Source organism: Hyperolius riggenbachi, chromosome 3 (assembly GCF_040937935.1).
Source record: "Hyperolius riggenbachi isolate aHypRig1 chromosome 3, aHypRig1.pri, whole genome shotgun sequence".
NCBI classification, from domain to species: Eukaryota; Metazoa; Chordata; class Amphibia; order Anura; family Hyperoliidae; genus Hyperolius; species Hyperolius riggenbachi.
The window spans coordinates 484,339,227-484,354,135 of NC_090648.1; the positions used below are offsets into that span (position 1 = coordinate 484,339,227).

The 14,909-nt window shown below is 45.3% G+C and overlaps 1 protein-coding gene across 3 annotated transcripts in view; it reads left to right on the plus strand.

The window, feature by feature from the left end:
• The window catches only part of ANO2 (anoctamin 2), a 340,170-nt gene that overhangs the window by 173,002 nt on the left and 152,259 nt on the right, over positions 1-14,909 (plus strand). For all 3 annotated transcript variants that reach the window (XM_068278130.1, XM_068278131.1, XM_068278132.1), the window contains 2 exons: positions 1,196-1,356; positions 7,632-7,714. In XM_068278130.1, the coding sequence (XP_068134231.1) occupies positions 1,196-1,356; positions 7,632-7,714 (244 nt within the window). The remainder of the gene's footprint in view (positions 1-1,195; positions 1,357-7,631; positions 7,715-14,909) is intronic.

Sequence of the window (14,909 nt, forward strand, 5' to 3'; positions counted from 1 at the left end):
GCTGCAGAGATCAGTAGGGATTGGCGGAGAGGGGCTGTATCAGAGGAGTGGGAGGAGAGGTGGAGGAGGCGGGCAACGGAGATCAGTAGGGATTGGCAGAGAGGGGCTGCATCAGAGGAGCGGGAGGAGAGGTGGATGAGGAGGTCAACAGAGGTCAGTAGGGATTGACAGAGAGGGGAGGCATCAGAGGAGTGGGAAGAGAGGTGCATGAGATGGGCAGCAGAGTTCAGTAGGGATTGGCAGAGAGGAGCAGCATCAGAGGAGCGGGAGGAGAGGTGGATGAAATGGGCAGCAGAGGTCAGGAGGGATTGGCAGAGAGGGGCATCATTTGAGGAGCAAGAAGAGAGGTGGATGAGGCGGGCAGCAGAATTCAGTAGGGATTGGCAGAGAGGAGCAGCATCAGAGGAGCGGGAGGAGAGGTGGATGAAATGGGACTGGAGAAGGGCCAGTCTGATTTTTTAGTATACTGTATAGCACAACCAAAGAATACAAAAGCATGATCATAGCAATTAAGCAGATCTGAATGTTTTTTTTTTTTTTTTGTGTTGGACATAGATACACTTTTAGCAAAATTTCAATGATTACAGGACATTATTGCAGTTACTTGTGAAATTGATTAAAGTGGACCCAAATTAAAAATACAAGATTTCAGAAATAAAATCTATTTTCTAAATTATAGTAATAAATAGCAGCCTTTTTTCAGCTGCATGATGACAAATATAAAATATTTTACATTTATTGGAGGAACCCCTCCCTTCCTTTCAAATTGCCGGGATTTTTCCGGCAAACTGGTGGAGTAGATGGTGTCCGACAATGGAGAAATTGCTAATGGCTACCCCCAGTATAACCCTAGCTATGAAAAGAGAAGGGTGAAAAGCATGCACTGAAATGATCATAGGTTTTAAGGAGTGTTTATTTATCTTTGTATGTGTCAGAGTGGTGCAACTAAATATTTTTAATTAAAAAAATGTTTGGTTTGGGTCCGCTTTAAGAGTTTGCTGGAAATTTCACATTACAATTTGGCATCATAATTGCGAATTTTGATGGTAAATTACGATTATGTGAAATTTGAGCTCAACACTTGTTGTATTATATGGCAATATTTCAGAGATGGCTTGTCATTGTCAAATGGATGTCATCAACATAAATGGCTCCTTTTGTCTAGAATGACTAAGGTTGTCTTCTTCTTCCACAGCAAGGAAATGTGTAACGATGAGCAGAATTTAACCATGTGCCCGCTATGTGACAAGGCATGTGACTACTGGAATTTAAGCTCCGCCTGTGCCATGGCCCGTGCCAGCCATCTGTTCGACAACCCGGCCACTGTCTTCTTTTCTATTTTCATGGCCCTTTGGGGTAAGACATAATTAAAATAATTGATTTATTTGAGACTGGATTGCACTATGTGATTTTACAGTGTTTTGCAGGTACAATGTATTTTCATGTTGGAGGTATGATACATTTGTGATATGTTTCTAATTGTGTACTTTATATTTTATAATATATACAGGTATACAGTATAACGTCTATCATGTTTATTTTCTTCCACTAAAACTAAAAATGTTATTCATCCTCATGTCAGTCAGACGTGGATTTCTGGACGAGCAAGTGGTGTTTCTAGGCTCAGGCATATTGGGCACTTGCCACTGGTCTGTAGCCAGGTGCCCTGTATCTCCAGCTGTAGCAATCAGCTGGTATTATTACTCCTTTGCTGGTTTGAATGGTGGGGCTGGGGATACAGCTTAATATGACAGAATTGCGGCATTATGAGTGGAATCGGGAATCGGGTGCGGGCGGGGGCTTGGGGAGTGGTTATTGTGGAAAGGGGTGTGGTTTAAGATAGAGGAAAAATGTAGAAAGCAGGAAGCTAACCCTTGAGCAAGGGGGAGGGAGGAGTCATTCATCTGAAAGTGAGTATGAACAAATCTGGGTGAGTAAAGGGTGATGAGTTTGGAAGGTTTGGAGGAAAGATACAAAAAAAAAAAGTATTCCTGAAAATTAATGATAACTGGGTAACATCACACAATCTAATAAATGACAACTTGACTTTCCTAAAAGTAGGATTATACTCCCAAAACGAAAATTCCAGTAACTGCTCTTATAAGAGAACATTCAAAAGCATTTCCACACAGTCTATGTGTGTAAAAATGTATATTTTCACTGCAGACAGCAGAAGCTTGCTTATCTCTGGTTGTGGACAAATGTAATTATTGCCAGCTGAAGCTCTCTGAGGAATGTGTCTTCTCTCTGCCCCCCCTCCCTCTGCTGAGGTGACACATCATCCTGGCAACAGATGAGTCACTTCAGCAGAGGGAGGGGGGCAGAGTAAAGTGACATTTGATGTTGCCAATAACAAGAGAAAACCAAGGTTTTCCTGTTCTCTGCGGGATGAATTAAAGGTTTTTACTCACAGGGAATATGTGGGAAAGCTTTTAAATGTAATTTTAGTTTTGGGAGTTTAATCCCAGTTTAAGATAACTGTGATAGGTAGTTCTCTTACCGCTTGACGTAGTGACCAGGGGAGTGAACGACTTGCGTCAGGCGGCACCTTCCAAGGGGTGGTATCCTGCTCTCCCTTTGCTCCCTGACTGCTACTAGCTTCCCTGATCAAGTGGGCGGCCACCCTCCTCCACCCCATCGTCCCCTGGCCAGCCCTCGCTGCATGCCTGGTTACCTATACTGGAGGCACCTATGCCTGGCTACCTATACTGGGGGCACCTATGCCTGGCTACCTATAATGGGGGCACCTATGCCTGGCTACCTATACTGGGGGCACCTATGCCTGCTACCTATACTGGGGGCACCTATGCCTGGCTACCTATACTGGGGGCACTTATTTGGTCGCACCTAGGCTATAATGTGCGGTGCAAATTGTTGAGTGCTGTGCGATCATTCCAAATGGGGGGGAGGGGCGAGGCGCCTCCTCACAAGTTTGCCTCTGGCAACAAAAAGTCCAGAACCGGCCCCGGGAGTGACCCTTTAGGTCTTTCAATCCAGTTAAGGCCGGCAATGCTTTTTTTGTGCACCTGAAACTGAGTAGAAAAAAAAGCCTTTCCAAGCCAGACACTGGATCCGCATGTAAAGCTTGACTCATCTTGAATTTGAGCATTGGGTTACAATATGTTCTCAGAGCAGAATACTCTGCTTATATTGGGCATTCTGTGTGCTGATTGACACGGCCATTGTCCTGGGAGGAGCAGGGTCATCTACTCTTACCCATCATTAGGAGCCGTGCATGGATTGCAGGGAAACTATCATACATTATTAGTCACTCGTACGTTTCAGGAACAGGACAATACCAGATCTATGCTCCGCTCACCGGCTCCGGAGAGGGGGGGAGGGGAGCCCATTCCTCCTCACTGACTTTCTTGTTCTTTGAAGAAGGAAAGGCAATTTGTTAAGAGGTCGCGATAATGGCTTCATGCTCATATTCCACTCCCATATCTGATTGGATAAATTCCCTGTTTCTGGAAAGTCTCTGGGCTACTCGCGGTGGAGTTAGCTTGTTTTAAAAGACCAGGGCTATGACAAAAATGTCCGGGTTTCAAAAACAAAAAGTTTTTTAAAGCGGGATATAACCCTGCATTTCAACTTTGCTCTAAAACATTATTTACAGCATATTATATGCAACCAGTATTTTTTTTTTACTAGACCATCATTGGAAGTTCCGTGGAGAGAACTGCTCCCCGCAGCCGAAGTTTAGATAGATACATTTAAGTAAACAGAACGTAACAAGTGAGGAATGTGACTCACTCTCTCTGTATTCGGGAGCTGGAGGACAGCCAGAGAGTGTGTAATATTCCTCACTTGTTACATTCTGTTTACTTAAATGTATCTATCTAAACTTCGGCTGCGGGGAGCATTTCTCTCCACTGAACTTTAAAGCTCTGTGTGTGTAACCCTTCCAATGCTGGTCTAGTAAAAAAAATACTGGTTGCATATAATATGCTGTAAATAATGTTTTAGAGCAAAATTGAAATACAGGGTTATATTCCGCTTTAAGGCAATCCGGCGGTTTGAACACTTTCCTGAGGGTGCGCTTTTACTATGCGCATTGCGGGGCATTATAAAGTTGATAAGCTCCAGGTAAGCCTACTGCACCCCCCACCCCCACCCCCCAGGGTGTAAATACAGGCAGAGCAGAATTATAGTGGCAATCTAGGCAGGTGCTTGGGGACTAGTTGGTGTCGAGGGGCCTACCTGCCACCTTCTTTGACCTCAGGGCCACAAGGGGGACCCAAATCTTCTACCTTGCATAGGGCCCCATCACATTTTAATCCATCTCTGACATCAGGGGGGCAGCCCCTGCAACTGCTGGCGGGCCCAGAGCTGTAAGGGGGCCCCAATTACTACTTCACTCACTCCAATAAAGAGAGCCATCCTTTAGATCAGGTGTTTTTGTGGCTACACTTTTTACGATGGCCACCCTTGTTTTATGTCGCTTGCAAAATGGGTCCCCAGGCTGTGTGGGCCACCAGAAGAGTCAAGGAAAGGGGTGTGAACACTGGGGGCCCCATCAAAATTTAGCTGGGGGGTCCCATGATTTATAGTTATGCCACTGAGCCCTCCATAATCTTGAGGTCCCTCAGTTTCTTCTGGGTCCCCTCCATTGTGCTGCTGTGGCCTCTCATTAAACGCTCCAAACTATCTGGATCGCAGCTACGGAGCATGCTCTGTCCCGTCCTCCTCAACCGTGGTGAGGCGCATTCTGCGCATGCGTGGTGGGCAAGGAATTGTAACAGTGTTTCACAGATTGCTCTGGGCTACAGGAGCACCATCGAGGAAGTGTGCAGACGGGGCAGAGCATGCACTGTAACTGTAACCCAGCTGGGTCAGAGCTTATTATGAGGGCTAACAGAGGAGAGGACCCAGAAGGAACTGAGGGGCCTCAAAGATTATAAGGGGAGCTGGAAGAAGCCCCAGGCAAGCCAAAAATAGACTTTTTGCCCCAGTTCAGTTGTGCTTTAACCCCATCCTATTGCCCATTTCAGAACCTATTAAACAGGCTCAGGCTTACGCTATCCATCTAAATTTTAAAAAGCGGTATGGAAAGGGGTGGTCTGACCTGCTGTTTCTGAGCTCTGCAAGCTGTATTTGGTGCCAGAGAGATACCATAGGTGGGTCAAATTAAAACACTACCACTTTCAGCTCATTTAGGCAGGCCTTAAAGACCCATCTGTTTACTATTGTTTACCCGCCATCTTCATAGCTTCACCCCCCTCTCCCTTAGTTAGACATACACCCGTTATGTGTCCCTCTCCCTCACCCCTTAGATTGTAAGCCTATCCTCCCCATGTGCTCTTCTCCTCCACCATATGGACTCAGTGACTCGTTTGCTATATTTATCCCACACATTGTTAACCGCTTGAGGACCACAGGTTTACACTCCCTCTAGTGACTAGACCAATTGTTACAATTCAGCACACTGCAACCTTAACAGCTCGCAGCACGGCCATCCAACTTAGCACACAAATGAATCTGCCCTCCTTTTCTTGCCACCAACAGAGCTTTCTGTTGGTGTCATCTGATTGCTGCTACCATTTTCATCTTATTTTAATACAATTGCTTTAATAAAATTGGTTATTTTTTTTTATTTTACTCCCTCCCCCCAACACCTAATCACATAGATCGCCTCTCATAGGCATCAGCGATCTGTTTCCCTGCCTATCTAGGGTACAGCCAAGTGACAGGGCTATCCCCCGTACAGCGCTGCACTAGATCGCAGTGCTGTACTAGTCATTCTTACCGTTTTTTTTCTTTTCAGCCTGAGATCCGTAAATCAGCAGGTAAGTGCGCACGGATCCCCACTAATCTCCGCCCCCTAAACGTTACTTCGATTGGCGTTAGACGATCCTGGGGGAGCCACCTTCCCAGCGCGTATCGATATTAGGCGGTCAGAAGGAGTTATATCACTATTTTGTGTAGTATTGTTTAAAGAGATTTTGAAGTCTCCTAAAATTGCACTTTTTATTTAACAGTTGTCTTCAGCATTATAACACAAGCTAAAGCGCCGCATCCCCGCGGCAGGTCGCTACATTTAAACCCCCCAAACCCTCTGAGCTAAATATGAGGAGCGCTTCCTTGTAGAGGCAGAGCTTACCACTGTAGCTCTGCCTCTACTTGCATCAATCCCCGCTGATCGCCGCCTCTCCCCGCCCCTCTCAGTCTTCTTTCACTGAAAGGGAAAAGGCGGCAATCAGCAGGGATTGACACAAATGGAGGCAGAGCTACAGCGGTAAGCTCTACCTCCCCAGGCAGCAAAATCCACGACCTACAAAGTCGTGGATTTTTGCACAGTATTTAGGGATTTAAATATAGCGATCTGCTATGCAGCGTTTTAGCTTGTGTTATAATGCTGAAGACAACTGTTAAAAAAAAGTGCAATTTTAGGAGACTTTAGCGTCTCTTTAATACTGTAATGTCTCCACTATCTATTGTACAGTGCTGTATAATAGGTGAGTGCTTTATAAAGTTTAATAAAATAATAAAAAATAATAATTAAATCTTTATGTGTAATTATCGGCTTGCAGCCTGGCTTTACTGAAAGCGGTAAAGCGTGTTTATGAGTGTACAGTACATCAAAAAAGGGCGCCCAGAAAAGCCGATAGTTTAGAAAATAATAGTAAAGTATTGGTATTAAATACCGATCTTTTACTACAGCTGAAGCTAATTCTCACACTGAACCCTCCCACTACCAATGTCAAACCTTAACCAACCCCCCTCTCCCCTCCATGGCTAACCTTAACCCTACCTCTCGCCCCTCTCTCCCACAACTAGCCATAACCATTACCCACCTATAGCTAACATTAACTGTCCATGCGGCCAGAAAAAAACCCCGCAATATTTCTCGGGCGCTGCCTTAGGGGCCCATTGAATTATTCAGGGGCATAACAATAGACCCTGCAAGGGATGCAGCCGCAGGGGGGCCCAGAAGCCACAGATTGCCCCTTATTGAGAGACTGACAACTAAGGGCAAAGAGAGAAAAAAAAATTCTGCTCTCTGCACATTTTTTATAATGACTGCATCTGCTCAGCCACTGATAAGGAATCATGCAAAGTTTTGTAGACAAAGATTTGTAGACAGTTCCTATTCAGTGTGCATCAGGGTCTTGTGTACAGTGCCCAGACCCCAACCTACTCCTCCCCAATGCTCTTTACTATAGTGATGCTGGAGAAGGCTGAAGAGCAGTTTTGCTCCATCAGAGATAGACAGAGTGAGTGTAATAAGCTGAGGCTGGGAGCAAACTCGTCTGTTGGTTTTCTGTATGCGTGTGGGTGTGGTGGAAGGGGGCTCCATCCAAAGTTTTGCAGGGGGGCCTAGTGATTTCAAGTTACGCCCCTGGAATTATTAGTAAATAAGGGAAGTTTTGGTGCCCAATAAATATCAAGAGTCGGCGCCTGCAGTGCCCAAATTTCCTCTCTTCACTGATAATTCAGTGGGCCTATATGGCAACACCCAAACCTCTGAAGCCAGGGGACGCCCACGTTTCCTGCTTCTGATTGTGGCGTCCGCCGTCCGGAGAGCCTCTGTAAGTATTCTGATGATTTTGAGGCTCTGGAGGGATAAGATATTGTCTTGTCTCCAGTTTCTGGCGCCGTTCGTTGAGCTCTTCTCTCCATTCCTCTTGCAGCCACCCTCTTCTTGGAGCACTGGAAGCGCTTGCAGATGAGGCTCAGCTATTTCTGGGATCTCACCGGCCTCGAGGAGGAAGAAGTAAGTCCTACGCCTTTATTTACAGCCGTCATATAACCTAACTTCAGCCAGAAGTACAAAGAAAAGATCCCCCCAAAACTAATATGTCATAAGTAAAAACATACAGTTAGATATTGTTTCCATGTTAAATTACAAACACACCGTGGTTCCGATTTTTGCCAATTTCAACTTTTTTAGTGTGTTTTTGTGCGATTTCTAAATTTGCTATTAAGTTTGAGATTTACGATTCCATCAGCTAGGGAAATGACATTAAATTGGGATTACACTCAAAACGTTTGTGGTCTAAAGCATTAAACATAGCATACAGCTAAAACCATCTGAATGGTTTCCAAGGTAATGGAAGGGTTAACACTCAGCATGTTTTTCACTTCATTTAGCTTAGCTGCTTTTTGATAAGCTTGCTGTTGCTGCCAGCATTATCAGATGGTGTTGGAAGTGTACTACACTGTGTAAACAAGTTTTCTGTTTGTTTGCTCTCTAATTACTTAATTGCAAATCTATCTTAAGGTGGGCATACACTGGTCGATTTGCCATCAGATTCGACCAACAGATAGATCCCTCTCTGATCGAATCTGATCAGAGAGGGATCGTATGGCTGCCTTTACTGCAAACAAATTGTGAAGCGATTTCAGCATGAAACCGATCACAGTCTGTGGAGCTGCCGCTGCTGCCGCCCCCCCCCCCCCCCCCCTCATACATTACCTGTTCAGGCCGGCGCGAGTCCCAGCTGTCTTCTTCTCCGCTCCGGCTCCGCTCCGGCTACTGAACTTCCTGTCCAGGGGAAGTTTAAACAGTAGAGGGCGCTCTACTGTTTAAACTTCATGCCGGGACAGGTAGTTCTGTGTAGCTGCAGGAACGGTCTGGAACCCGAAGTGGAGAAGAAGACCAGGGGACTCGCGCCGGCCGGAACAGGTAATGTATACCCGCTGTATTGCATCGGTCGTCGGGCATTCGAACGCCGCTAACGACGCACTCCCGACCCGCCGGCGACCGAGAAAAATCTTCCGCACGGATCGGTCGACGGAAATCGATCGTTCTGTCAGCGGTGTGCGCGGTGATTTCACAGCCGTTTCGATCACTGTAATCGAAACGGCTGTATATCGGTGGGAAAATCGTTAGGTGTATGGGCCCCTTAATGCTGGGAATACACAATGAGATTTCTCAGTCAATTTACTGTCCGATCTTAATTTCGATCGATTTTCCGATCGATTTTCGTATCTTTTCTTATCATTTTCCATTGACTTCTATGAGAAATCGATCAGAAAAATGATCAGAAATGAGATCGAACATGTTGGAAATGATCTATCGAACCATCTATCTAACACAAAATCTAATGGTGTATTCCCAGCATGTAATTTGTCCTGCAGCCCACAACAATAAAATAGGTTAGCTTCAGTGATGTATAGTATTGTGTTTCATATTTGTTTTTTTTATTGTGTTTAATGTTTTAAAGCAAAAATGTAATTTTGAGTATTATCCCACTTTAATACACGGTAATCAAATGAAAATTGCTCAGCAGTGCGTTTTGTGTTTAACTTTTTTGCACTCGCATTGAACAAGGCTAAAGAACTGTAGCAGGCAGTGCGTTTGCGTATGAATAGTATCACACAAGTGGAAATGCCGTACTGCAATTCAGTTTATAGTGCCGCTGCGATAGGACAGCATGCATTCCAAAAAGAGAATCGCAACTCACACAGTGGAAACTGTTTAGTTTTTTGTTTTTTTTTTGCCTTCATGTGATCAGTACTTTACCCAGCAAAATTATATACGTAAACAAACCTCTGACATCCGTAATGCCTATGTGCTGCAGATAGTCCTATGGATCATAGATTTACCAGTGCGTACTACATACATTATCTGGCTAGAGTTTGACTTTAAAGCAGGGGTCTCAAACTCAATCTACCTGGGGGCCGCAGGAGGCAAAGTCAGGATGAGGCTGGGCCGCATAAGGGATTTCACAATCAGCAGCCCCCCCCCCCCCCCCTGCATTGATTTTTATTTCAAAATCAAATTCACACTGAAGCGAACTATTTTGCCTATTTTACCTTATAGTTCGTTTCAGTGCTCCCATTACAAGTAATCCGCCGTGTCCCCTTTCAGCTTCAGCTCTGCTCCTGACGCCAATCGTGGCGAATCACCGCCTCTGCCCGCCCCTCTCACTCTTCCTTCACAGAGAGGGGAGGGGAGAGGCGGCGATCCGTGCAGCAATTGACGTCAGGAGGGGCAGAGCTGAAGCTGAAAGCTCTGCCCCTTCCAGGAAATGCCGGCGGATTGCCCCCCGGGCGATTTGGGGGCTCTGCAGCCCTCGTTTAGCGGCGGGGACGTGGCGGATTACTTAGGAGCACTGAAGCGAACTATAAGGAAGCTTTTGCCGGCGCGGGCCACAAAATATTGTATCGAGGGCCGCAAATGGCCGGCGGGCAGTGAGTTTGAGACCCCTGCTTTAAAGGGAACCTGAAGTGACATATGGAGGCTGACAAATGTATTTAATTTTAAAACAATGCACATTGCCTGGCTGTCCTGCTGATCTAATAATCCTGCCTCTAATGCTTTTAGCCATAGATCCTGAACAAGCATGCAGCAGATCAGATGCTTCTGACAAAAATCTGACAAGAGTTGTTTGCTTGTTTCCAGTGTGTGATCCAAGAACTAATGACCAGAAAAATCAGCAGGACAGCCAGGCATCTGGTATTGTTTTAAAGGAAATACATATGGCAGCCTCCATATACCTCTCACTTCAAGTGTCCTTTAAATACACCTCTGACACCCACAATGCCTATGTTCTGTAGATAGGCCTATGGATTATAGATCACATTACATTCCCTGGCTAGAGTTTGACATTGAAGGGAACCTGAAGTGAGATGGATATGGAAGATTAGCTGACATATTCATTTAATTTTCCATAATGCATATTGCCTGGCTGTCCTGCTGATCCTCTTCCTCTGAAACTTTCAGCCATAGCCCCTGAACAAGCGTGCAGATCAGATATGTTAAAAAATCTGACATGCTTGCTTCACTTGTGTTATTCAGACACTACTGAAAGATCAGCAGGACAGCCAGGCAACTGTTATTGTTTAAAATGAAATAAATATGGCAGCTTCCATAGCGGCTGGGAAAAAAGGGCGCAGGAGGCTAGTGGACAAAAAGGGCGCTGCCATTCACTCCCATAATAAATATCCTTTAATGGGCGTCGAACAGGAAAAAAGGGCACCGGAGATAAATAACGTTTTACAAACGGCGCCCGGAGATTTTTAATGTTTTATAACTGTGCTTGTGATGATTTACGTTTAGAAAATGAGCCCGTGACGAATAACGTTTATAAAAATATTAAACATATTTAACCTATTTAACTAAAACATTATTTAACATTTTATGCCTTACTGTTTGTAATACATTATTATTCACAAAATAAAGTGATCAGTACGTAATGTAAATTGCAATATATTTTTACAGTCACTATTTGCAAAACATTATTATCCATATAATAAAGCGATCACTAAGGGGGGTGGTCAGGGTTAGGCACCACCAGGGGGGTCTTAGGGTTAGGCACCACCAGGGGGTCTTAGGGTTAGGCACCACCAGGGGGGTCTTAGGGTTAGGCACCACCAGGAGGGTCTTAGGTTTAGGCACCACCAGGGGGGTCTTAGGTTTAGGCACCACCAGGGGGTCTTAGGTTTAGGCACCACCAGGGGGGTCTTAGGTTTAGGCACCACCAGGGGGGTCTTAGGTTTAGGCACCACCAGGGGGGGTCTTAGGTTTAGGCACCACCAGGGGGGTCTTAGGTTTAGGCACCACCAGGGGGTCTTAGGGTTAGGCACCACCAGGGGGTCTTAGGGTTAGGCACCATCAGGGGGGTCTTAGGTTTAGGCACCACCAGGGGGGTCTTAGGGTTAGGCACCACCAGGGGGGTCTTAGGTTTAGGCACCACCAGGGGGTCTTAGGTTTAGGCACCACCAGGGGGGTCTTAGGGTTAGGCACCACCAGGGGGGGTCTTAGGGTTAGGCACCACCAGGGGGGTCTTAGGTTTAGGCACCACCAGGGGGGTCTTAGGGTTAGGCACCACCAGGGGGGGGGTCTTAGGTTTAGGCACCACCAGGGGGGTCTTAGGTTTAGGCACCACCAGGGGGGTCTTAGGTTTAGGCACCACCAGGGGGATCTTAGGTTTAGGCACCACCAGGGGGATCTTAGGTTTAGGCACCACCAGGGGGGATTTAGGGTTAGGCACCACCAGGGGGGTCTTAGGTTTAGGCACCACCAGGGGGGTCTTAGGGTTAGGCTCCACCAGGGGGGTCTTAGGTTTAGGCACCACCAGGGGGGTCTTAGGTTTAGGCACCACCAGGGGGGTCTTAGGTTTAGGCACCACCATGGGGGACTTAGGGTTAGGCACCACCAGGGGGGTCTAGGGGTTAGAGATAGGTACAGGGAGGGTTCTGTGTGAGAGTAGGCTTAGGTATAGTTTTAGTAAAATTTTAGTAATACTTACTTATGTTTTACAGGACTTATTACGAACGTAGTTATATTTATATCACCATTATAAACAATATTTTCCGATTTTATTATAAGAAGAAACGATAAATGAAGGTTAATCACAATGATATACAATTATAACAATTAAACATATATTATCGTTTTTTTAACAAACGTAATTATAAGTTTCACTTTTGAAACAGAGAAGATTAACGTTTTCACTATTGCCAATTTCATACACATTATTTAATGATTTATAGATTTGTAAAACATTATTTGTACACTAAATACAAAACAATATTATCGTTTACACCCCGCGCGCTTTATTCCCAACGCCCTTTTTGTACGTACGCGCTTCCATATCCCTCTCACTTCAGGTTCCTTTAAATATTGCGGTGGGAGGAAATAACCTGTCACTGTCGCACCAAAACACATCATCCGTGTCAGAAATTTACAGATAATTACAGGCAATAGAGCTTCTTCGTTTTAAAGTTTTATAAATATGTAAATGTAAGGAGTTTTGAATCAGGATACTATTTACAGCGGCTGAATATTCACTGCATGAAGCCTAGGGGGCGACAGAACCTCCTCTATCCCTCCTAAACTAGTGGCTGCGAAGAGGCACTCAGTCCTCCAGAAGTTTTCAGCGGAGAAAAGTCAGTGTAAACTCCGTGCCCCAGGGAGACTCTGCAGTAATGACTTTAATGGAAACTTTGTTTATTCTCTCCTGAGCAATCCGCAGCTTGTGCAAAACAAAGCCGCCTCTGGGATATCCGAAGCCTTCTACAACTTCTCACAGCAAGCGGAGGCTTTAAAGAGACACTGAAGCAAAAAAAAAAAAAATGATGATATTATGATTTGTATGTGTAGCACAGCTAAGAAATAAAACATTAAGATCAGATACATCAGTGTAATGGTTTCCAGTACAGGAAGAGTTGAGAAACTCCAGTTGTTATCTCTATGCAAACAAGCCATTAAGCTCTCCCACTAAGTTAGTCGTGGAGAGGGTTGTTATCTGACTTTTATTATCTCTACTGTTCCTGGACTATTTACTTTTTCTCTGCTAGAGGAGAGGTCATTACTTCACAGACTGCTCTGAAAGACTCATTTTGAATGCTGAGTGTTGTGTAATCCGCACATATTATAGAATGATGCAATGTTAGAAAAAACACTATATACCTGAAAATAAAAATATGAGAATATTTTCTTTGCTGCTAATCTTCTAGTAATTATTCATAGTACACAACCAATTCACTATATCATATATTTTTTTTCGCTTCAGTGTCTCTTTAATACATCATCTCAGGGAATATTTTCACAGACGCAAATATAAAAAGCTTTAAAGAAAAAATGTAAGAAAAAAAAACCCTCTGGGGTATACTTACCTCGGGAGGGTGAAGCCCCTGGATCCTGAAGAGGCTTTCCTCATCCTCCTAAGCCTTTCCCTAGAAGTGCTGGCAGTCCCCAAAACACAGCTGACAAGGATGTCGGCTGTGGCGCTGGCGCAGTCACGCTTTCAATGTTTACCTTTCTCAGGTCCAGCGCAGGTGCAGTACCGGCTTTTCGATTGGGTTCAGGCGGCAATAGTCGAGCGCGAGCGGGTCCGTTCTACTGCTCAGACACGAGCCTGCATCTGCGCAGTAGAGCGGGCTTGGATATTTCCGCCTGAGCCCAATCAGAGGCGTAGCTAGGCTTTTCAGCCCCTGGGGACAACGTTTTTGCATCCCCCTCTGGACAAATTGGGCGTTAGAATGTGGCTGTGGTCATGGGTGGAGCCAAATGTACAAATGCTGTTTAAATAGCCAGATGTGTCCCCCTTTAGATAGCCAGATGTGCCTCCCTTCGCCTCGTTTAGATAGCCAGATGTACCCCCTATAGTTAGCCAGATGTGCCCCCCTTTCTTCTGCACTCATCTGCAGAGAGAGAAGCAGGGGCACTTCGGGCAGCCAGCTAGCTGCCTCTCACTCACTTGGGGTGCAGTGGCCATGCTCTGCACCCCTTACAGAGCTGCGCCCCTTACAGTGCTGCGCCCCCTTACAGTGCTGCGCCCCCTTACAGTGCTGCGCCCGGGGACATGTGTTCCTCCTTGCCCACCCATAGCTACACCTCTCTCTGAGCCAGATTGGAAAGCTGCTATTGTGCCTGCGCTGGAGCCAGGGAAGGTAAATATTTATCTCCCTGGTGTTCTGGGGAGCCAGCGCTAGATCCTAAAGGCATAGGAGGATGACGGAAGCCTCATTAGTATCCCCCTTCCAAGGTAAGTTCCCCCTGATTCTAACAGGGGGGTTTCTTACAGATTTTCTTTAAACCTTTAAATATAAGATCACATAGTCAAATTAAAAACATTGCACAGCTCTAGGCATAATGGGGTGTATTCAATAAACTGCTTTACGCAGAATTACATGCGTGGAGCGTAAAGCAGTGCATGTAATGCATTGCATTCTGCTCTACTCATTGTGCGGTGAGACTTAAAGAAGACCTGTCGCAAAAATCTTAAAATTTAAAACACATACAAATAAGAAGTACGTTTCTTCCAGAGTAAAATGAGGCATAAACTACTTTTCTCCTATGTTGCTATCACTTACTGCAGGTCGTACAAATCTGACATTACTGACAGGTTTTGGGCTAGTCCATCTCTTCATGGGGGATTCTCAGCATGGCCTTTAATTTTTAAAGGGACTCTGAGCAGTACTGGTTGGAGTCTTAAAGGCATACCCATGAGAAGTGC